The sequence below is a fragment of the Trachypithecus francoisi genome, unplaced genomic scaffold (genome assembly GCF_009764315.1).
Source record: "Trachypithecus francoisi isolate TF-2019V2 unplaced genomic scaffold, Tfra_2.0 Lachesis_group12, whole genome shotgun sequence".
Lineage (NCBI taxonomy): Eukaryota > Metazoa > Chordata > Mammalia > Primates > Cercopithecidae > Trachypithecus > Trachypithecus francoisi.
The window spans coordinates 114177088-114202614 of NW_022681457.1; the positions used below are offsets into that span (position 1 = coordinate 114177088).

General features: G+C 41.4%; 1 protein-coding gene across 9 annotated transcripts in view; it reads right to left on the minus strand.

Moving 5' to 3' along the window:
* The window catches only part of KIF1B (kinesin family member 1B), a 187841-nt gene that overhangs the window by 61973 nt on the left and 100341 nt on the right, over positions 1 to 25527 (minus strand). For 8 of the 9 annotated variants that reach the window (XM_033228421.1, XM_033228427.1, XM_033228424.1 and 5 more), the window contains 4 exons: positions 6297 to 6390; positions 4533 to 4681; positions 2196 to 2374; positions 1371 to 1508 (listed from right to left, as the gene is read on the minus strand). In XM_033228421.1, the coding sequence (XP_033084312.1) occupies positions 1371 to 1508; positions 2196 to 2374; positions 4533 to 4681; positions 6297 to 6390 (560 nt within the window). Of the gene's footprint in view, positions 1 to 1370; positions 1509 to 2195; positions 2375 to 4532; positions 4682 to 6296; positions 6391 to 17951; positions 23340 to 25527 lie in introns of those variants that run through there. The other variant, XM_033228430.1, reaches the window with a different exon arrangement.

Below are 25527 nucleotides of genomic sequence, written 5' to 3' on the forward strand. Positions count from 1 at the left end.
AGCATAAATCATTTGGGTCAGGTGAAAGGGAACAAGGGCAAGTTGAAAAAGTTATGTAAGGACTGATCCTTAGAATAAGAAAAGCAAAGGAAACACATGAGTAGACCATCCTAGGTAAATACTGTACTATAACACGTTTACATTCTCCAGTTCACATAAAAGATCAGCATCCAGGCCTCCAAGGACCCACTCAACATCAAAGTGAAACAAGAAGGCTTTCAATCTTTACTGAAATGCTCACGTCATCTTGGAGCAGAAACCAAAATGGATGAAATGGTATATGGCAAAGCAGCACATGCTTTGCTAGGGTAAGATGTGTTTGGCCAATTCATCTCTTAGAAAAACTACTTTGCTATCAGAGTAGAGTGGAAAAGATTTACTTCATTTCCACAACACACTATGACTTCAGCAACTCCTTTTTACCCAGCCTCTTTAAAAACCATCACAGGGTTTTCTTTTCCTTTCTTTTTTTTGAGAGGGAGTCTCGCTCTGTCGCCCAGGCTGGAGTGCAGCGGCACAATCTCGGCTCACTGCAAGCTCCGCGTCCCGGGTTCACGCCATTCTCCGGCCTCAGCCTCCCGAGTAGCTGGGATTACAGGCGCCCACCACTGTGCCCTGCTAATTTTTTGTATTTTTAGTAGAGACGGGGTTTCACCATATTAGCCAGGATGGTCTCGATCTCCTGACCTCATGATCCACCCGCCTCAGCCTCCCAAAGTGCTGGGATTACAGGCGTGAGCCACCGCGCCCAGCCCATCACAGGGTTTTCTGCAATTGAAAAAGCAATTCAAATTCTGAAATCATAAGCTCAAAACTTAAATTTCCCTGTTTTGAAAATTCGAAACCTCTAAGAACTTGATTCAATATGGACTCATAGAGGCACTATGTGTTTTCATTAAGTGCTGGAAATAATATATAAAAAATGAGGCTGAAGGGGACTACCAAGGTGCAATTCACCCTTGCAATGACTAAAGTGGGATGAATCGCTTTTTAAAAAAAGGAAGAACAAATCAGATCATGAAGAGATTGTGTCTGATAAAGTGTACTATGAATTTAAACTGTGTAGGATACAGGCATAAGTTTTCTTTTCCTTCTAAATTTATCTTAATTACAGAATACTTCGTAAGTTTAAAGTCAGGGAAGATTTAAATACTTTGGCTGAAAGTTTGAGACTTGAAACAAAAATGCCTGCTGAATATAACTGAAGGGAAATATACCAAATGATGCAGTGGTTGTGAGTGGATAACATTACAGACAAGGCCTTTTTACACTCTTTTTTTTCCACTTAACTTTTTATATTATCTGCTCAGGTTTGTTGAATAAAACTATTCATTATTTTAAAAGAAGATATCAACAAAATCATCACATACCTCCCCACAAGTTTAAACCAGTGGAACCGATCATAGAAGGGATCGCTGCCAGTCACAGTGGTCTCGCTTTCGTCTTGGGCACTGGAGGCCATCTCCCCTGCCCTATCATACATCTCTCGCATCAAATCCAGCCTCTGCCTATTTAGCAAACACAAAGCACATTGGGTTAATATAATGAAATTGCATTAAACTTTCACTTTGGAAGCATCTTCCATTCAAGATTTTCTCAAAAAAAAAAAGGAGTTGCGCCACTATTTAATGTTACTTAAAAAGAATGAAGGCCAAAAGTACAGAAACCAACACTCAGTATCTAAAGTGTCTTGATTCTAGAGATAAGCCATCAAAAGTCAAGAATGGCCACCTATCCTCTACCAGGTGAAAAGTCATAAGGGGAATACTGTAGATCAACTGTATGTGACACCTCAAATACACTGAGACAGGGGGAGGTATCTCATCATACTAAATATAAAAGAAGCTAGATTATAACTTCCATGTTTATTATTGATTATCCTGAGATCCAGGATAGAAAAGATAAGTTTCAAATCTGAAACAGAAATATGATGAAACTGGAAATTTTAAAATTTAAAAGAGGGTCTATGGAGGAGTAAACTTAAATATCTACAAATGTCAGAGGTGTGTGAGGAGTGCAATTTATTCACTTAAAAGAAAATGGACGGTAATACCATTGGCCAGCAACAGCGTTTAGAAAGTACAGGGAAGGAAGCAACGGTGTCCTCAGAGAGAGGAAAGTTGGAGTGAGCTCACTGGAGCAAGTCATTGTTATTTCCTAAATAAAACAATCAGCCTTTATGAATGTTTTCATACTTGAGTTTCTCCAAAGACCAATAGTGTGTTGCTCCATTCTTCAAATCCTGGACTTCTACTGCTACCACTGTGCGAGGGAAAGGCCTGTCCTCGTGAGTTTTTTCCATCTCAGTGGGAAGTAATTCAGGAGGCAGAGGGGAGTACAGTGTGTCAGTCAGCAGAACAAACTGAAACTGCACCTGAATGGAAAGAATAAACCATTGACAAATGGTTTTCAGCAAGCAAGCTTCAGAGATGAGACGATACAAACATGCCCAACGGGAAAGAGGTCAAATGTGCTGTATGTGCTCAACAAATAGCTTGTGACTAACTGAAAAATATGGCCACCTGTTAGCAGTCACAGGGAATAACCCTAACTTCAAATTAAGCTATTTAAGGACTTTGTTTTCCTAGCCTGGCAGTGTTTTTGCATATACTAAAATCTTCTTCGGGGGGAAGGCACGGGGGGGACAAGGTTACACTCCGTTACTCAGGCTGGGTACAGTGGTGCAATCACAGATCACTGTCGCCTCCACCTCCTAGGCTCAGGTGATCCTACCACCTCAGCCTCCTGTATAGCTGGGACTACAGGCATTCATCACCAGCCCAGCTAATATTTTTTTATTTTTTGTAGAGATGGGGTTTTACCATGTTGCCCAGGCTGGTCTTGACCTCCTAAGCTCAAATGATCCACCCGCCTCGGCCTCACAAAGGGCTCAGATCACAGGCACAACCCACCATGCCCGGCATAAAATCTTGATAAATATATTTTGATTGACTGAACGAAGACTTTTAATAGAATTTATACCAGAGACCAAAAGGTGGACCACAAAATGCATATCTAGTCCCTCACTAATGAGAGAGGATGAAAATACAGCAAGGTTTCCCGTTTTAAATTCAGAGGATTGCAACTACTGCTCTTACAAGCGTTTATTTGATTGGGCATGGAAGTTCACACCTGTAATCCCAGCACTCTGGAAGGTTGAGGCGGGAGGATCACTTGAGCCCAGGAGTTCAAGACCAGTCTAGGCAACACAGTGAGACCTTGTCTCTACAAACTGAGCCCAGCCCAGAAGGTGGAGGCTGTAGTGAGCCATAATTGCGCCACTGTACTCCAGCCTGGGTGACAGAGCCAGATCGTATCTCATAAAAAAGTGTTTATGGCTGGGCGCGGTGGCTCAGGCCTATAATGCCAGCACTTTGGGAGGCCGAGGGGGGCGGATCACGAGGTCAGGAGATTGAGACCATCCTGGCTAACACGGTGAAACCCCGTCTCTACTAAAAACACAAAAAATTAGCCAGGCGGAGTGGCAGGTGCCTGTAGTCTCAACTACTTGGGAGGCTGAGGCAGGAGAATGGTGTGAACCCGGGAGGCGGAGCTTGCAGTGAGCTGAGATCGCGCCACTGCACTCCAGCCTGGGCGACAGAGCCAGACTCTGTTTCAAAAGAAAAAAGAAAAAAAGACAGTTACTACCTTTATTTAGTCTACTTGAGGAGAGGGGTGGCTAATAAATAATTATAAAATGAGAAAGTGTGCCGAGATTATGAATGAAGAAGGAGAAGATAATTAATTTCCCCAAAGTCAGGTGGTCCGTGCTCTTACCTACTACACAATATGGTCTTCCACTGTAATCTTAGCAGTGAAGAAACTGATAAACAGTGGAGCGTACAGAAGACTGAATCTAAGGTTTGGTGTGAAGTTTTGGTAATACTTACAAAAATGAATAACATTTATTCCTTTTACCATGCCGGGCACTATTTTAAGTGCTTTATACATATGCCCATTTTCATTCCTCACAAAATCCCTTGGTGCCAGGTACTGTTACCCAACCCCATTATGTAGATGGGGGAATGGAGGCACAGGGCTAGCAGGATCGACACCACTCATGGAGCTAGGACTGGAACCTGGACTGTCTGGGTCCAGGGTGCATGTGTTTGTCCACTACACAACAGTGCCTCGCAGACCCTAGAGGAGGAGCAGATCAATGGCAAAGAGGCAAAGCAAACATAGAGGTGCAAACTTAATAACAGAAAAGCAGAAGAAAATTAAAATTATTCAGAAACTCAAGAGAAGTATTTTTCTACTATTATGTTTCTCCAGTTTTTGTTAGGAATATAATCTATTTGTAAAATAAGCTAGAAAACATCTGTTTTTTAAAAATTTTATTTAACAAAAATGTAAGTAGTACCTGCTATGTTCCAGGCACATATATTAAATAAAGACATATATAAAGCTATTTTATAGCACAAAGCTGCTGAGTTCCCCCAAAGGAAAGGTTAATTTAAGGTGAGAGCCCAGATGCACCCACAGCAGGCTCGGCTTTGCCTCCAGCTCTCCTGCGTCCTCCTGCTCCATACCTTCTTTTTCAATTCCACACTGATGGCATTGGCCTCCTTTAGGTACACGGCATTGCCCCAGAGTAAGTCCCGTAATGAAGTAAACTGATGAGACTTCCATTTCCGGAAGGCCCATTGGGCCAACTCAAATTCATGTTGTGTCCAAGGAGCTGAAATAATGAATGATGCATATTTAAAGGCAATCTTACAACTATATAAAAATTACATCTCTCTTCTAGCTTCTCTCTTTTATCAAGGTGAGGTGTTTTCCAGTTTCTCTCCATTCAGCTGCTTTTGTTTCTTCTTCTTTTTAGTAAAGATTACCAAATTCTGTTGATACTATGAAAGCAATATACACATTTCAGAAAATCTTTAAAAATCTTACTTTTGGATTTATTTAAAATAGAACAACAGAGAAATAAATTTTTCTCTGTTTTTAAAAAAAGGTATGATTATAACATGTGGCCACAATTAAAAAAAAAAAAGAAAAAAAAAAAACTCCTGGCTAGGCACAGTGGCTCATGTCTATAATCCCAGCACTTTGGGAGGCGGAGGTGGGCGGATCACCTGTCAGGGGTTTGAGGCCAGCCTGGCCAACATGGAGAAACCATATCTCTATTAAAATTACAAAAATTAGCCAGGCGTGGTGGCATGCACCTCTAGTCCCAGCTACTCAGGAGGCTGAGGCATGAGAATTGCTTGAACCCAGGAAGCAGAGGTTGCAGTGAGCCTCGCGAGACTGCATCACTGCATTCAAGCCTGTGTGACAAACTGAGACTCTGTCTCAAAAAACAAAAAAAGACAAACTCCTGACCTCTGTTACATTGTATGACTTCATGTATTTCTTTTATTTTTTTCTATTACAAAGAGAAAAAAGGTACCATCTTGCTTATTTAAAAATAAGAAATTGCCTGGGCGCAGTGGCTCATGCCTGTAATCCCAGAACTTTGGGAGGCCATGGCAGGCATATCTACCTGAGGTCAGGAGTTTGAGACCAGCCTGACCAACACGGTGAAACCCCGTCTCCACTAAAAACACAAAATCAGCCAGGCGTGGCGGCGCATCCCTATAATCCCAACTACTTAGGAGGCTGAGGCAGGAGGCGGAGGTTGCGGTGAGCCAAGACTGTACTATTTATTGCACTCCAGCCTGAGCGACAAGAGCAAAACTCTGTCCAAAAATAAATAAGTAAATAAATAAATAAGAAATGTAATACATAACTTAAGAGTTCCTTCAAAGTTAGTTTGAAGCCTTGAGATTGCCAAGAGGTTGGGTGGAAAAATGAACTGTGGTAAGCGTTCATACTGCATTATAAGGCAATAAGTAACAATGAAAGCCCTAACTCAACCAAGAAATGCTGGAAAATGTAAGATAGGCAAACATGACTAAGCAATATGACTAGAAATTTGCCAGAAATGGCTTCAAATTGGACAGACTGTCTTAACCAAGATTAAGCTCTATATTTTTAATAGATATATAAAAGTCATATCTACAGTAATATGAGAGACAGTGCATGTAAACTTTCTGAGGGATTTAAATCAAGATGTGTTCAGAAACCTTTCGAAGGTCTAAGAACACTATCACCCCCATTCCCACCTCATAAAATACAGCCTGGATTCTCAACACTGCACATCTATTCAATCATCTGTAAACTGGCTCAGTAAAATGTCGATAAATGATAGGTCCAACCAAGAGGAATTCAGCTTTGATTATGCATAAATGACTAATTTGATAATATAACTTCAAAAAGATATACACAGGAAAGTTTCAGTCTCTAGATTTCACCTTCTTCCTCCTCTTCCTCCTCTTCAGTTGTTTCTGCAGCCAGGGATCGGGTTTCAACCTGCTTCTGCAAGGCCTGCAATTTACTCTCATAGTCCTGAATGAAAAGAAAGGAGATAACATGTAGGAGTGGGAAGAAATAAGAGAGCAGGGAAAGAGAAATGGAAGGAATATTGGGGGAAGTAGAGAAAGCAAAGGACAAAGAAAAGAGACAAAGGCAGGAAACAATAATAAAAAGACATACAGAGGAATGTTCAGGAAAAAAACCCACAAATCACACAAGATGGTCTGTAATGGATAAATGTGAAAAAGAAAAACCCCACTACAGTATGTTTCTACTCCCTCAAAGACTCAAGAGTTCTTTACCTGGGGTAGTGGTAGGAGAAAGTGGGAATTTTTAAGTGAAATAATGTGTGCATACCTTAAGCATTAGAATATATTCAGGTAATATATCAATAAATTCCAGAGAAAAACAATATTGAAAAAGATTAAAGTCACCAGTATCATAAAAAATCTCAATTATCTAACTCTTTGGAAGGAAAAAAAAATTAAGATTGTAGACTTTGATGCTTCCTATGGGTGAAAAATTACTATCTTTGATCAGTAGGATGAGTTTGGCCTTCAGATAATCAAAAGCTCACAGTGCTATTAGGACTGAAATAATTTATGGACTGCAATTAGTTATTCAAGTAAGACACTTTATTTTCAATATGCAATTATAAGATGGATTACTGACCTGGCGCAGTGGCTCACGCCTGTAATCCCAGCACTTTGGGAGGCTGAAGCGGGTGGATCACCTGAGGTCAGGAGTTAGAGACCAGCCTAACCAACACGGCGAAACCCTGTCTCTACTAAAAATACAAAAATTAGCTGCCGTGGTGGCACATGCCTGTAATCCCAACTACTCGGGAGGCTGAGGCAGGAGAACCGCTTGAACCTGGGAGGCAGAGGTTGCAGTGAACAGAGATTGCGCCACTGCGCTCTGTCACAGAAGAAAAAAAAAGGATTATTGTAATACAAATCAGATTTATCCTTCATTTTTTCATCTACTCCATGCATTTTTCAATAAGGCCATTTTATCACCTCAAATGGCCAAAAAATGGTTCTGAGAGGACGAAAAAAATCTTGGTCTTTTAATATATGAAGTACAAATACATACAGTATACAGATAATGTAGTAAATCTGAGATATTAAACTCTCACGGTGGGGAGAGAATAGGGGACAAATGTCTAAAAAGTTTCCTTAGGTTGTTAATTTGAAAAACTTGAACTTTAGTGAAAATAAAATACATAGGGTTAAGAAAGAGACCTTCGAACAGCACACACAAAATTACGGCAGAAGCATAAGCATTCTAAGAAGGACTGCCAGGGTTTCGTCCTTCTTTTTTGAGACGGAGTCTCTTTCTATTGTCCAGGCTGGAGTGCAATGGCGTGATCTTGGCTCACTGCAACCTCCACCTCCCGGGTTCAAGTGATTCTCTTGCCTCAGCCTCCTCAGTAGCTGGGACTACAGGCACCCGCCACCACGCCCGACTAATTTTTGTATTTTTGTATTTTAGTAGAGACGGGGTTTCACCATGTTGGCCAGGCTGATCTCGAACTCCTGACCTTGTGATCTGCCCACCACTGGCCTCCCAAAGTGCTGGGATTACAGGCATGAGCCACCACACCCAGCCCTGCTACTTCTTTTGGTTCTCTAGCAGTGACCGAATTACAGGCTGTCATGAGACAAAGGGTGTTTAAGTATGACTATCCACTGTTTCCAAACACAGCTCTCCAAGTCCCATATCAAACATTCCATGCATCACAAAGCACTGCTGAAAGCCATTCAGCAAACTCCATTACAAAAGGAGCTCCCAAAGCAATGCTCACAAGGATGCACATATCCTCTATGGTTCTGGTCATCTGTCAGTTATTTTCACAAAGGAAGTGTTCTCTTTAGATGGGCAGGCAGTGACCAAGACCACCAGCCAACTACGCAGCTTTATTAGGTATCTAAACACACTTTTTAGGAGACTACATGTTATGAAAAAAAAGAAAAAAGAAACAAAAAATTAAACAGGTAAAAGGCTTGGGTTTGGGGTCCTGGCACTTGTTCTTACTAGCCTTATAATTCTGAGAAAGTTAAATCCACTCTAACCCTCACTTTCTTCATCTTTAAATGAAGATTTTAGCATTTGACTTGCCTACCCACACAGTACTAGAGGAAGGACCAAGAGATGAACCATTTTAAAAACACGTGAAAGCCCTCTGACATGATAATACAATATCAAAATGTCAGGCAATTTTTTTTTTTTTTTGAGATGGAGTCTCGCTCTGTCACCCAGGCTGGAGTGCAGTGATGTGATCTCGGCTCACCACAACCTCCCCCTCCCAGGTTCAAGCGATTCTCCTGCCTCAGCCTCCCGAGTAGCTAGGACTACAGATGTGCGCCACCATGCCGAGCTAATTTTTTGTATTTTTAGTAGAGGCAGGGTTTCACTATGTTGGCCAGGCTGGTCTCAAACTCCTGACCTTGTGATCCACCCGCCTCAGCCTCCCAAGGTGCTGGGATTACAGGTGTGAGCCACTGCGCCTGGCCTCAGGCAATTTTTTTTAAAGGTTATTTTTTTAAGCATTCTTAGCACCTAGATCTTGGTTTCTAAATGCCAAGGCCACTAAAAGGAACCAGGGCTCCTTGAAAAAAATAGCTGTTTCCAGGTCTGAAGCAAGGAAAGTACCAGGTGAGTCTGAAATATTTTGTGTCAGAAAGGACAGAAGACCTCAAACACTAGGGCCATTTCAGACGGACACAGGATCCCACTGGCCAATAAATCAACAGAAAAATAACATAGTACATTGAATATAGAAAGAATTCGTGACTCCATGGTGATACTGAAAGAAGGAGAGAAAAAGGGGAAACTCTTCTTTAAATAAAAATTTTTTAAAAGCTAGCTAATTACCAGGCATGGGACATGCACCTGTTCATTTCAGCTACTCAAGAGGCTGAGGCTGAGGCAGTTACTGGCCTCCCAAAGTGCTGGGATTACAGGTGTGAGCCACCATGCCCAGCCCCTGGGATCCCTGGAGCCCAGGAGTTGAAGACTGCAGTGTGCTATGATCAGGTCTGTGAATAGCCACTCCAGCCTGGGCAGCATAGCAAGATCCCATCCGAAAAACAAAAATCAAAAAAAAAAAAAGGGTGGCTAATAAATGCAGAAGAAATGACAATTGGAAAATTGCCATATTGCAACCCCAGAAGTAACAACTGAATCAAGCAAGGATCATTAATAAATACTAAAATAGGCCAACCACAGTGACTCAATGCCTATAATCCCAGCACTTGGGAGGCTGAGGCAGGCAAACTGCTTGAGTCCAGGAGTTTCAGACTAGCCTGGGCAACACGGCCAAACCCCACATCTACAAAAGAATACCAAAATTATCCAGGTGTGATGGCACACACCTGTAGTCCCAGCTACTAGAGGGGCTCAGGTAGGAGGATCACTTGAGCTCGGGAGGCAGAGGGTGCAGTGAGCTGAGATCATGCCACTGTACTCCAGCCTGGGCTACAGAGCAAGAGATCCCATCTTAAAAACAACAACAACAACAACAAACAACAAAAAGCTAAAATAATTGAGTAAAAGATGCATGGGAAACAGAATATGCATATGATCCAAAGTCCATGCCCAGATATCTATCAGTAAGAAGAGAAATGAAATATTTACAATGGAGAGCGCTGGGAAACATCACATTAACCAAATTTACCAAACTTTAACATTATCGATAATAGACCAAATTGACATTTTATGTCTACTGATGTGATGCAATGGGAAGTACACAACATCACCATTATAGCAATCTTTTTCCTTTTTTTTTGGAGACAAGGTCTCCCTCTGTCACCCAGACTGGTGTGCAATGGTACCATCATAGCGCACTATAACCTAGACCTATCGGGCTCAAGTGATCCTCCTGCCTCAGCCTCCCAAGTAGCTGGGGCTACAAGAGTGAGCCAACGTGCCTGGCCCCTTTATATTTATAGCATTCCTTTTTTTTTCTTTTTTTTTTTTGAGATGGAGTTTTGCTGTGTCACCCAGGCTGGAGTGCAGTGGCACAATCTCAGTTCACTATAACCTCTGCCTCTCAGGTTCAAGCAATTCTCTTGCCTCAGCCTCCCAAGTAGCTGGGACTACAGGTGTGCACCACCATGCCCAGCTAAATTTTATATTTTTAATAGAGAGGGGGTTTCACCATTTGGCCAGGCTGGTCTCGAACTCCTGACCTCATGTGACTGCCTGTCTCGGCCTCCCAAAGTGCCGGGATTAGAGGTGTGGGCCACCGCACCTGGCCCCTTTATAGCATTCTTAACAAAAAGGTTTAACTTGAATCTAATATTGAGGAAATAATCAGACAAATCAGAATGTGACCTAGACAATTCAAAAATACCAGTATTATGAAAAATTTTAAAAATCATAACCAAATGAAATATATAAACCTTGACTGGATCTTGGATTAAAACACTCTCCTAATTTTTGCGATAATTAGGGAAATCTGAAAATGGACTGTACATGATCTAATATTGAATCAATATTGGATCTGTATTCAATTTCCTAGATGGGATAGTATTAGGAGAATATTCCTGGCTGGGCACGGTGGCTCATGCCTGTAATCCCAGCACTTTGGGAGGCCGAGGCAGGCGGATCATCTGAGGCCAGGAGTTCAAGACCAGTCTGGCCAACATGGTGAAACCCCGTCTCTACTAAAAATACAAAATTAGCTGGGCATGATAGCAAGTGCCTGTAGTCCTAGCTACTTGGGAGGCTGTGGTGGGAGAATCACTTGAACCTGGGAGGCGTAGTTTGCAGTGAGCTGAGATTGCGCCATTGCACTCCAGCCTGGGTGACAGAGCAAGACTCTGTCAAAAAAAAAAAAAAAAATTCTTGATTTTAGGAGATAAGCATGGAAGTATTTGGGGTAAACTGTCATGATATCGGCCGGGCGCGGTGGCTCAAGCCTGTAATCCCAGCACTTTGGGAGGCCGAGACGGGTGGATCACGAGGTCAGGAGATCGAGACCATCCTGGCTAACACGGTGAAACCCCGTCTCTACTAAAAAAAATACAAAAAACTAGCCAGGCGAGGTGGCGGGCGCCTGTAGTCCCAGCTACTTCGAAGGCTGAGGCAGGAGAATGGCGTGAACCCGGGAGATGGAGCTTGCAGTGAGCTGAGATCCGGCCACTGCACTCCAGCCTGGGTGACAGAGCGAGACTCCGTCTCAAAAAAAAGAAAAAAGAAAAAAAAAAGAAAAAAAAAAAAACTGTCATGATATCTATAATTTTCACATAATTCAGGAAAGGTATACAAAAGTTCATTATAGTATTTATTTCAGCTTCTCTGTTTGAAATGTCTCAAAAAGCTGGGGAGTAGGGGAAAAACTATACATTACACGGAATTATTTTAGAAAAAAACAGAAATGCTGCTGTTTTACCTAAAAATCATCAGGTAGAAAAAAATGTTAATACTTTATCTTGAGGATTTCTTCAAGAATAAGTGGACAGGCTGGCCAAACTACCAATGAACACAAAATTCTCAGACTCTGACAGTTAAGGAATGAGGATGACCTTCCCTAATAGCTGTGGCCGTGCTTTAGTAACCAAAACTAACATGAGAGATTTCCCATAGCCCTATGAATCTAAAAACATTAACTGGGCCAGGTGTGGTGGCACATGCCTGTAATCCCAGCACTTTGGGAGGCAGAGGCGGGTAGATCACTTGAGCTCAAGAGTTTGAGACCAGTCCAGGCAACATGGTGAGACCCTGTCTCTGCTAAAAACACAAAACTTAGCTGGGCATAGTGGAGGGCATATGTAGTCCCAGTTACTCAGGAGGCTAAGGTGGGAGGATCACTTGAGCCCAGGAAGTAGAGGTTGCAGTGAGCCAAGATTGTGCCACTCCACTCCAGCCTGGAGGACACAGTGAGACCCCATCTCAAAAACAACAACAAAAACAAACAAACATAAAACTTTAACTGCATTTTGACCACAACTGATAGTCAAAATATCAACATCATCTACTGAATTGCCCCCTCCCCAAACCAGGCTACTTATGAGCTTTTAAAAAGGACACTATATCATCACCATTTCCCCCAACAAATGGCTAATGAGATTCACATACTATTGTTCTGTTCATTTTGTGACAAAAACTAATTATGGAAGGCACATTAAAAAATAACACATTTTGGCTGGGCACAGTGGCTCATGCCTGTAATCCCAGCACTTTGGGAGGCTGACGCGGGTGGATCACCTGAGTGAGGAGTTCGAGACCAGCCTGGCCGACTGGTGAAACCCCATCTCTACTAATAATACAAAAATTAGCCAGGCGTGGTGATAAAAGTCAATTTTTTCCGTAGGCATTTATGTTTATAAGAAATCCTAATGGCCGGGCACAGTGGCTCATGCCTGTAATGCCAACATTTTCGGAGGCCAAAGCAGGTGGATCAACAGGTCAGGAGACTGAGACCATCCTGGCTAACAAGGTGAAACCCCGTCTCTATTAAAAGTACAAAAAATTAGCCTGGCATGGTGGTGGGCACCTGTAGTCCCAGCTACTTCGGAGCCTGAGGCAGGAGAATGGTGTGAACCTGGGAGGCAGAGCTTGTAGTGACCCGAGATCGTGCCACTGCACTCCAGCCTGGGCGACAGAGAGAGACTCCATGTCAAAAAAAAAAAAAAAAAAAAAATTCTAACTAGTTCAAAATAAGCCCCATATTTATAAAGGCACAGCACTGGCTGTTCTCTCTACTAGTATGTTCTCTCCTACCTATGTACCCTGGTTTTTAAGCTTATTTTGTATCAGGAAGTGTTCTTAATGTTAAACGTGAATTATTACAATCTTCCCAATAACCTTATAAAGATGGTACTAGGCTAGGCATGGTGGCTCATGCCTGTAATCCCAGAACTTTGGGAGGCCCAGGTGGGCAGATCACCTGAGGTTAGGAATTCGAGACCAGTCTGGCCAACATGGGAAAACTCATCTCTACTAAAAATACAAAAAAAATTAGCAGGGCGTGGTGGCATATGCCTGTAGTCTGAGCTACTTGGGAGGATGAGCTACAAGAATCGCTTGAACCCGGGCAGCAGAGGTTGCAGTGAGCCGAGATCGTGCCACTGCACTCCAGCCTAGGCAACAGAGCAAGACTCTGTCTCAATAAAAAACCAAAAAACAAAAAAACAAAATAAAGATGGTATTATATAGTCAGCTTCATGTTAAAGAGAAAGAGGTTAAGCAAATGCTAAAAATGGAACTTGAGCCCAGACAATCCAGAGCATGTTTTTTAAAACATTATCCATCCATCCGCTCAGCAAATACCTTTTGTGCTCCTACTATGTGCCAGATGCTAGTGGTCAATAAGACAGGGTTCCACTGACAAGGGAGACAGGGATGATAAACAGTAAACAAAATATACGCTGATTTTAGTGGAGAGTACTAGTATGAAGAAAAATAAAGGTAGGGTTAGAGACTACCAGGGAGAAGAATGGGAGACAGACTTCTAGACTGAGTGGTCTGGGAAGGGTTAAGCAAGCATGTAGAGGTCTTTGGCAGGGGTTATTCTACTCAAAGTAATAATAACAGCAAGTGCCAAGGTCCTGAAATGGAAAGGGGCACCATGTACTTCAGGAAAAGCAAGAAACTTGTGCGGATGGAATGGCAGAGTACGGAGAAGGGTAAGAGATGCAGCGGATGTAATCAGGTAGCAAATGGGGTATGGATGGCCTTATAGACCATGGTAAGGTCTGGGGATATATTCTAATGGAAACTGCTGGGTGGTTTAAAGCTGGGATATGTTTTAAAAACATTATTCTCTGTGGGACTTAGGAGGAACTATGGAAATAAGAAGAATGGTCACGAGGCTGTCACAGCACTGCCCAGCACTGTGGTGGCTTGGACCAGGGTATTAGCAGCAAAGGTGGTGAAAAGAGATGGAGTCAGAATATGTTTTACAGGGAGAGCAAACAGGATCTCCTGATGATCTGATCATGAGATGTGAAGAAAAACAGAAACTAAAGATGACTTGGATTTCTGGCTTAAGCTAGCTGCTCCTCCAGTTCAAATGGTTCAAATGCAAGGTGACTGCCTGCCAGTGATTTGGATGTCAGGTAGTAGTTGCATGTCAGAATCTAGAGCGCAGGGCAGGGGCCCAGGCTGGAGAGAGGACACCTGAAAATCAGCAGAAGGCGAGGTGGGGCAGAGGTTTGCAGACAGAATGACTCCCTGGGACTGGCTCTGGCTCCCCCGCTGCGTAGCCGTGTTACACTGGGAAAGTATGTGAAAAGGGAATAAGCAATACCTACCTCACAGAAGAGGGGCGTTGTGAGGACTCGATGAGTCAATACATGTAAAAGGTTTATGTGTATTAATACACGTAATACATGCTCAATATACCAGTTCTCATTATCTTCATCATCAGTACAAAAATGGAAGGGGGAACAGAGAAACATACAGAAATAGCCAAGGTCTGTGGCCAGAGACCATGATGGAGCAGCTAGAAAGGTCCAAGGAAAAGAAGAAGCCAAGAGAAGAAAGTGTCTCATGAAGAGTAGGCAACTGTGTCAAATGCCAGAGACATTCAGTAAGATAAGGACTGAGAAAATGCACTAAATCTGTCATCAAGAAGAGCTTTCATGACCCTGATAAGAGCAGCTTAGGTTGTGAGGGGAGAACAAGAGTCTGACTAGATGAGTTCCAGTAAGAATGAGGACAGGAAATAATGAAAAGAAAAAATGGGGCCAGGAGCAGTGGCTCACACCTGTAATCCCAGCACTTTGGGAGGCTGAGACGGGTGGATCACCTAAGGTCAGGAGTTCAAGACCAGCGTGGCCAACATGGTGAGACCCTGCCCGTCTCTACTAAAAATACTAAAATGAGCTAGGTGTGGTGGCGTTCACCTGTAGTCCCAGCTACTCAGGAGGCAGGAGAATCACTTGAACCCGGAAGGTGGAGGTTGCAGTGAGCTGAGATTGTGCCACTGCACTCCAGCCTGGGTGACAGAGTGAGACTCTACCTCAAAAAAAAAAAAAAAAAAGAAAAAAGAAAAAAAAAAAAAAGAATGGCAGGTGGGTAAGTGGGAAGTAATAAGTACAGAAAACTTTTCCAACTGGTGACATGTTTGCCTGCTGGCAGCAATAATCCAGGAGAGAAACTGATGACGTAAAAGAGAAGTGGGTAAATGTTCAACAAGTTCTTGAGAGGGTATGGAATGCAGGGAGCAAGGGCTGGGCTAGGAGAGGATCAAGGACAGTTCATCCACTAACAGGGGGGAAAGCCCAGTACAGGTATGCAGGCAAAACTAGACAAAGGAAGAAAACCAAGTTTTCTTCTGATTGCTTTTTTTCCTCAGTGAAACAAAAACACTGTCAGCTAAGAGCAATAAGAGGCCACCTTTCATTCCCAAAGGCACCCGTTAAACCCTTTCAGAGCACCTTGTATTTTTCCATCATGGCACTTGTCACAAATGTACTGACTCACTACTGGTGTGGTTATTACAGCTGTCTCCCTCCACAACTCTGAGAACTTTATGAGGCCAGGGACCACACATTTGTCACTTACCACTTATCCCAGCAACTGACATATATCTGTCTTCTAGATCATATACACAGTCACATACTGATCTTTTAGATAAATATTTATCAGAAGTAGCTACCTTCTAGATCGGGGTCGGCAAACTAGGGCCTTCGGGCTAGATCCAGCCTACTGCCTGTTTCTGTAAACACAGTCTGACTGGAACACAGCCACCCTTGTTCGTTTCCATACTGTCTATGGCTGCTTTCCTACAACAACAACAGAGTTGAACAGTTTCACAAAAAAGACCACATGGTCCACAAAGTCTAAAATATTTACTATCCAGCATTTTACAGAAAATGCTTACCAAGCCCCCATTCCAGATCACTGGTTATCAAAGGTGGTTACTGGACCAGCAGCATCAGTATCACCTAGGAATTTATCAGATATGCAAATTTATCAGGTCTCGCCCCAGACCTAGTGAATCAGAAACTCTGGAGGTGGGCCCAATAGTCTGTGTTCTCGTAAGACCCCAAATTCTAATTGACATAACAGTTTGAGAACCCCTCTTCCAGGTAATGGATTTATATGACTGGCGAAGTGAGTAAGACAGATACGGCATTTATTCTAGGTGAGTTTACATTCTCATGGAAGAACCAAACAAGTACAAAGAAAAGATAATTACAGGCCATCATTATTAAAACAGTGAGTCAACTTGTGGTGGGCTGCGCAGAAAGAGCTCAGGAGCTCAGGTCTGGAAGGGGAGATAAGCATGATGGAAATGGGCTCCAGGCTTGAGAAGTACAAGAGCCCAGAGGTGGGAAGAAACTTTGCATATACAAGGAACAAAAGGGCAGACAGAGTATCTGTGGTGTGAGAGTGACAGTGTTAAGAGTGGTTGGTAAGCAGCCAAAACATGTAAAGCCTTGGAGACTACAGTAAGACTAAGATTCTTTCATGCAATGGAAAGCCCCTGAGGACACTGATAAGATATGATTTATGTTTTTAAAAGATTATGTTGGTTGCTATGTGGACAATGGATTACAGGGGTCAAGAATAGAAGCAAAGAGACAAGTTAGGGTACTGCAGTACTCTCGATGAGAGAGGATGGTGGCACAATTAAGGCACCTCTGAGACGGTGATATTTAAGGTAAAATCAGTATCACCATTCTGAGTTTTCCGGTTAGGCTGTTTTAGACATTAGAGGCTTGGCTCCTAATGGCAGATTATAATTAGCAAGCAGGAGCCAGAAGGAAAATATCCACACCCAAGATGACACCCCAGTTGTTGACAACACTTAACTTAGCTCCTCACCACTAGCAGCACTGTGTGGTCACAGTCTCATCAGCACAGTGTCACTACACATATCACACTGTAATCTTCTGTGTCACCCTATAAACAGTAGGAACACTGCAACTTTTCCATCAGTTTCTCCAACAGCAGAGGAATACAAAGTACCTGAAGGAAAAAGGTATGAGGCCGGAAGCAGACTAATTCAGGCATAACAATTCTCTGAAGTTTCAGATTTCACATTAAAAACTCATGTGGATTTTGTATTCTACCCCATCATGCATGATTACGTTGCTTCTAAACATTAAAAAACAACATCAGGTACAAATTTTCATCGAGACCAGTGGTCCATTCCAGAAAAATATTCTGCTTTGTCCTGTTTCCTCTCTAATGTACCATTGATACTCTGGGTGAAGAAAAGCAGAGGTTAAAGGAGAAAGAAAAGCTGCAGAGTCACTCAAAACTTTTTAGAAATTTAGTTTCTACCTATATAAAGGGAAATAAATAATTTCATTTGAAAGAACTTCAAACCAAAAGTATGTAGAGAAAAAACTAAAAACATGGTTAAACTCAAATCAGAAAGTAATATCCTTATTCACCTTTTGTAAGAAAAGATTTTATGTAAGTGAAATGTGGCATAAAATAGGGCTGAAAGATCTTGTTTAGGACAGAATTTTGTTAAACAGAAAAGAGTAGCTAAAGCAAAAGCTTTAAAACTAATCAAGTCAACGTAAAAATATTAAAAAGTCAAAACCAGGTTTAGTTAGCATTACCTTGCTTTCCTTTTCCCTCTTCCCAAATAGAGAGAAATCACACTCTTAAAAGATGACTTCAACTTTTATTGAATGAGGTCTTTATTTTATAACATTACAAACTAACACTCCCTTTCTGAAAAGGCAGATCTTACACTCAAAGACAATCTTCAAGCATTTTTTTGTTATTGTTAAGAAATTGAGGGGGGAAATCCAGTTTATTAACAAGAAGATTCAAAATTTCATTTTACAGTAATAATGGGACAACAACTAATACATTTCACAATCAAAAGTGGTTCAAGCTAAGAATATCTATAACAGATTTTAAAATCTGGGAAAGATGACATAAACTGGACAATTATCAGTATTGCTCATCACAATTTTGGCTCTAACAGTACAGAACAAATGCTTGTTTTGCACTGCACCTAAGACGGCTCCTTCATTAAGGTTCACCAGGACACAGGCAGCATCCCCTCCTCCCAGTCATTTATACAAATCATTAAGGCGAGTCTACAAAGGACCAGTAAGGCACTGGGGGCACAGCAGCTGACTGCAGGAAGTCTATGTAACTTCCTGTAGTAAAACAGCCTTTAATGCAGACATAGGTGTGACAAATTCAGTGTTTTGTTTTTTTTCAGCGTCAACCTGCACCTAAAGCACAAAAGGTCACTTCAAGTCACTTCAATGTAATAAACAATTCCCATTCACCACATTACCAGTGAAAAGATAAATAATTCACTGGGCTAGAAGGAATTAGAAGCAGGAATAAAGAAAATGCCCTTTGGTTTAGACTTACTAAAGAGAATGTCTTTAACTCTCCAAGGAATACCATTCTGCTTTGTGACATCATACCAATTAATTAGGACTCCTCTATATTCCCATTAACGTCAGATCATTACATAACTTCAATAGCATAAACACTTTTTCCCACTTTGCTATAATAATAGCTAGGGATACCTCAACAATATAATAATGGTTTAAATTATGACCATTTCTCTTTGGCCTTGTGGTATTTAAGCTTAGAGAAAAATCACATTTAAAAAACAGGCCAGGCGCGGTGGCTCACGCCTGTAATCTCAGCACTTTGGGAAGCCGAGGCAGGTGGATCACCTGAGGTTAGGAGTTCAAGACCAGCCTGACCAACATGGTGAAACCCCATCTCTACCAAAAATACAAAAGTTGGCTGGGCGTGATGGCACGTGCCTGTAGTCCTAGCTACTCAGCAGGCTGAGACAGGAGAATTGCTTGAACTCGGCAGGCAGAGGTTGCAGTGAGCTGAGATTGTGCCACTGCACTCCAGCCTGGGCGACAGAGCAAGACTGTCACTAAACAATAACAAAAACAAAAAACAAAGTAGTATGGGCCATACCAAGAGCTCACAAAAGCATGGCACTAGTTACTTATTTAGTAAGAGATTCAATTTTAATCATACAAAGTTATTCTCTAGGATAAGCATTTGCTCAGAAATGCATCATGGGACATACATAGCAGTCAATAAAGTCCCGGTTAATTTCTTCCTGGTCATCTGTGAAATTAAGGGATCCTTTAACTATCTAAATATTTCAGCAACATGAGGACACCTGGGATTAACAGATGAAGCACAAATATAAACCCAATTCTTTGGAATATCACTGTGGACATAGTCCTTACCACAATCCACAGCTGTAAATGAATATATTATATAATTCTTCATTGTACAGTGTTACCTAATCACCAGCGGAGAGTAACTCATTCACTCCCATGAAAAGACCTCTATAAGAAATGAAAATATATGGACCTACCCTATGTTATCTCAAGTCAGGGAAATGAGAGCCCATTTTTGCTACAGAGTTGAAACCTGAATAATATAATAAATAAATATATATTTTTTAAGACAGGTTCTCACTCTGTTGCCCAGGCTGCAGTGCACTGGCTATTCAAAGGCAAGATCCCATTACTGATCAGCCTGGGAGTTTTGGCCTGCTCCATTTCCAATCTGGGCTGGGCTCACCCCTCCTTAGGCAAGTCTGTGGTTTCCCGCTTCAGGGAGATCACCATATTGATGCCAAACTTACACCCAACCGGCATAGTGCACCACAGCCCAGAATTCCTGGGCTCTAGGGATCCTCCTGCTTCAGCCTCCCAAGTAGCTGGGGCTGTAGGCGTGTGCCACCAAACCTAGCAATTATTATTTTTAATCTTAGAAAATAAATTGTGTCTAGAAAGGAATAGTTAGCATATTTATGTCTAAAGAGGAATAAAAAAGGATAACCGGGTTTACACAAAATGCATTGAAGTGACTGATTTGAAGCAGCCTCTCAAGTGCATTCAAACCAAATGGCACAGGAGATTGTCATCTCAGTAAGTCAACCCATTACAGACATCATTTACCCACGTCTCATCTGCCATAAAACCTCAGTTGAAGACTTCAACTGTTCTAGCTATGAAAGCAAAAATATCTCTCAAAGCTTCTCTTTTTAAGGGGAAAAAATATTAATTGGAAGCAACTTTCTGTGCATTAAGAAAGTATTTTCTTAGAGGCAAAGAAAAAATACTATGATTAAAAATAATGTGTTCTAATAAAGCACAGTGCCCACACGCAAAGGAAAAAAAACATAATCACAATCTTTAAGGCTTCCTTGAATGCTAACTGCTATCTTGGCTGTAGTTTTTCACAACATTTGGAAGACAAGTGTTTGATAGATGATTTCATGTGACTTAGGAATCTTCCAGAACATGAAGTCAGGCAATTTCAGACATCTCTGGCTCTTCACACTGCCTCTCAGAAAAGTTTTTGACAAACTCAAGAGATGAGGAACGATGTAGAAAAATAATTCTTTTCTTCCCATTAAAATCCATCTTTCTTAGTGGATTCTCCAGTGAAGCAAACTGAGACCATAACCAAATAAAATGAGGTATTGATACAATAAATGATCGATCATCAGGACTTCGCCTTCCTTGTTTGAGTGTCTACGAGCATTACTACTGCTAACCAAAGAATAGTTTATTATGTATCATCTCCTTTATTCCAAGCCCAACCAAAGTTAACTTCTATCTCACTATTTCATCAACTATTGGAAAAAAGCAGCCCCACAGAGCCATATGCTGTAGCTTTGTCCCCATGTCCCACTTCTTCCCTCTCTAGGCCAAATAACCTCCTTACAAACTATACAAGTTTTTTGCTGGTATTTCTGTTGGCATGATTTTGGTGAATAGTTCACTTTGTGTGCATGTGTGTCAAATGACACACTGAACTTCAAAATGCAAACCACAAACAGAATCCCGGACACAGTGCCAATTTATAGATTCTAGTATGACAAATTTCATACATATTCTGACACATTCAAAAGAAAAAAAAAACATTGTATAAGTTTCTTGTAAAATACAGAATAAAAGAAGACGTGGAAGTTCTGTGGAAGATGCAAAGCTATGTATGGCAAGATATGTTTGAAGACCTTTAGTTTTGGCTTATGAAAATTCTAATTATATTTTAAAAAGGGAACAGACGTGGATGAGAAATCCAAAGCTGTGCCCACCCAGTTGCGTGTTATTATTTTTAAACCAATTTCTAACATTTATGAAGAATAACAGACATTTAATTCTGCTTATCAAATTCTCCTTTTGAATGTCTGCATAAACTAAGAGGCAGGTCTTTCTGGATGTCAGATTAATTTATAGGCATTATAAAAACATAACAAACTTACATCAAGATGGGACAAGTCTGTGTAAGTAAGTATATTAATTATCTAGGCACTAAAAAGGAGGAACGTTTCAGAAAAAGGAGTTCTTGATGCTTTATCCAAAATTTCAAAAACTGCCCATTTATGGTATACAAGCAAAAGGGAGGTGTTGAAACTTTTACCAGTGTTTTGTCTTAACAATATAAAACCAGTTAATATTTATAATGTAAATAATAAGAACTCAAGGCCAAAGGTAGAACCAAATCAAATCATGAGCTAACACTGTCTGTTTCTTCCACCACGATTTCAAGTTTGACCAGTAACTGATTTATACTGTGGTTTCTCGACCAGCTTTGAGATTGGGTGCTGAGAACTGTCTCCTCATCCGCGGAGGTGTCACAAACTGGCTACAGTGGCTGGGTTTGTCAGTCTGCCTCTGACAGGAAGTGGCCGCACTGCCCTCTAACTGACCTCCAGTGTTATAATTACAGTAAGACTGACGGTGTTGATGAATATGGCGCTTTGCCTGGAAAGTCTGCACATCAGCAGTGGGGTGACCACTGTGGGAGTTTAATGACTCCGCAGAGGCAGATGCCTGGCAGCGCGTACTTTTCGGCTGGCCATTATTCAGAGAATTGCTTCTCCAACGTAGTTGAGGTGGCTGTTGCTGATTATTAATGTGCTGCTTGCTAACTTGGATATGATCTTGACTTCTCATTCCTTGAGAGCCCCATGGAAACTGGGAATCCTTAAAAGCTCCTTTACCCCCTTTTTCTTGGCTCTCTTCTTTATTCCCTTTCCTTGCTTCATCGTCTTTTGGAATCCTAAGCTCTATAACCTCATCTTCTGTTATGATGATATGTGTCCCAGGACTCCAAGAGTTTCTGTGTTTAGGGTTGCTCTTAAAGGGGAAGCGGGGCTTCCGGTTCTCAGGAGGGATGAACCTATGAGGTACATTCTGCCGACGAAGCTGCTTTGTTATCTCCTGCTGTTGCAAGTTCTTAAACCGAATTTGCTCTTGCCTCATCCAACGCAGACGTCCACGTCTAAAAGCTGGATCCCCATTCATCAGCTGGGAAACACGTTCTTCTTTTGCAAGTTCTCCATTGTCTCCTTTACTTACATTATTCTCAGAGGTGCTACTAACACCAGCACCAACAGGCTCCTTTGCTTTGTGGTTTCCTGGGCTTTTCTGTTCCTGAGATCCAATCAGTGGCAAGACTTTTTCCATTTTGAGCATTTTATTTCTTAAGACTTTTATCTCCTCATCTTTCATGTTATTTTGCTTTTTGACTTCTTGCAAAATATCTTCCAGCTTGTCTATATGAACCTTGAGATCATCTACATCAGTGCTGCCTTTCCCGGTGGCCATGACGTCTTCGATCTTCTCATCCCCAACACCGACGGTATCCCAGACGTCCCTGGCCACTGCCCTCCAGGAGTCTCGTTCATTGGGGTCTTTCTTGCCATACATGGCACAAAGCTCCTTCATCTTGACAATGGCCAGGGCTTCAATCTCCTGCCGACTGTGCCTGAAGTCGTTGAGAGCAACCTCATAGCAGATCTCTTTGACAGCCTGAATTTTAAGATCTGAGATCGTGACCCACTTGGAATCTTTACTCAAGCGTCTTCTTTGGGGTATCTGATACATTTTAATTGGTTCACGTTTCTTCCCACTGCTGGGGAGGCCACATTTTTTAACAATGGTTTGCAACTTGCTGGGAGGTAGTTTTTCTCTCAGAGAAGTAATCAGTTTCCAGCTCTCTTCACACGACCTCTTGTCAGAATCGTCCCCGCTATCAGAATCCGCGTCCTTTGAAAAAACAAAATCAAAAAATGGCCCCAAAATAACCAAAATTAAAATGTAAAAAAGGAAAATTAAATTGAAGAAAAAGCAAGCAAAAAAGCCTTAACCAAATTTAAAAATAAAACCAAAAAAACTAAAAAACAAAACAAAACAAAAAACCCCTCAATAATGTGGAAGTCTATTAAGACATATGCCTATGTACATTTCTATTAATATAAAGATTTGTTTATTTGGTGTCCCTAATCCAAATTTCCACTTTCTGGCTTAAGTGATGAAATTTGTCACCAAATTTCTTAGGAGAATTGACAACAGGGGTGAGTTTGTCACCCTATGGTCATTCAAAATTATTCAAATGGCGTGCCTTAACGACCTCACTATCTGAAGAAAATGAAGTAAAACCTAGGCCCCACACATCATGCTAACAACCCATGCAGACACTTCCCCACATTTGCCTTGGTTATTGCTGTTGCTTCTTCCAGAATCTCTCTCCCCCATGAGTGAGCACAGATGCCATACAAAGATGTGACGAGCAGGCGGATTAACAAAGGTTAGTAAGGCTGTAGGACGCCAGGTTTTGTTTAGCTTTACTAAAAAGAGCAGCCCTAGAAAAAAGTTAGAAAATGAGAATGTAGAAAAAGAAGCAGTCAAACAGGGATGATGTTAAAAATGCTAAGAATCCCTATTAGGAGACCATGTCAGTTCTTAGTCAACCAAACGTTTTCTTCTGTAAGACAAGAGGGTTTGAAAATCACCTTTCCATGAGCAGAGGATTTGCTATTTTTTGTCATGTTAAATTTATCCATTTCAATTGTAAAATTAAAGTGTGTTATCTGGATAACCAGAAAGCTTTTTTTTTTTTTTAAAGGATCCTCATAGCGGGTGTGTTTTGTCTTGTTTTTCACACACACAAATCAATAAATACTTCACCTCCAAAATTTTGAGAAATAAATTACCAGAACAAAAATTAAGATGGGCAAATATACTTCCACTGAATATAATTTAAAATTCCCCCAGTCACATTTTAATAAGTACAACTTGGAGATATTTTCTATTTAGAAAGCCCAGGACATTTTTAGCTAATTGAGGAGTATCACTTTAAGTGACAACTCTTCCAATAAACACATAAAACACAAAGATTATATTCTGGTTACATAAAATTGATCCACTTTAAAAGGTACCTTTAACTCTGTCTTTCCAGCTGTCTTTGCACCATTGCCTCTTTTTCAGAAAACCTTACCTAGCCCTAAAACAGCAGCCTGACTTCACAACAACGTAATTTCAAGGGCTGTTTGGATAATAACCAATAGCTCTTAACTAATACAAGCAAATCTTGATAATACAGATCTCTATGAAAGCAATGTTGGATTTAGAATTCCAAATAATAAGTGGGATTAGAAAGAATTTCTATCCGGGAGATAAAAGTTGCTGGGAAAAGAAAATACTCAGCTGCTCTGCCTATGAAGTAGCCATTCTTTATTCCTTTACTTTTTTTTTTTTTGAGACAGAATCTTGCTCTGTCGTCCAGGCTGGAGTGCCCAATCTTGGCTCACTGCAACCTCCACCTCCCGGGTTCAAGTGATTCTCCTGCCTCAGCCTCCCAAGTAACTGGGACTACAGGCGTCTGCCACCACGCCCACCTAAGTTTTGCATTTTTGGTAGAGATGGGATTTCACCATGTTGGCCCGGCTGGTCTTGAACTCCTGACCTCAGGTGATCCGCCCGCCTCAGCCTCCCAAAGTGCTGGGATTACAGGGGTAAGCCACCGCACCCAGCCTATTCCTTTACTTTCTTAATAAACATGCTTTCATTTAAAAAAAAAAAAAAAAAAAAAAAAAAAAACACCTCAACTCATAGATGAGCAGTTCAAGGCAGCCTAGTAAATGAAAATAGTTACTGCATAGTCAATCTTTTTCTCACTGTGGTTACCAAAAATATCTCTAGAGGAGTTTGTTTGCTTGAAACTAATAGTACCTTGCCTCCTAGACCAACGTTTGTTGTTTTTGTTTGTTTCTTTGTTTGCTTTGTTTTTTGAGACAGGGACCCAAACAGGTCTCAAACACTTGTGCTCAAGTGATTTTCTTGCCTGAGCTGGGACTGCAGGCACACATCACTACACCTGACAAAACCAAAGATTTGCCTGTATAGTCACTTACTAAGGAACGAAAAAGTAACTTTCAACAATAATAATAATAAT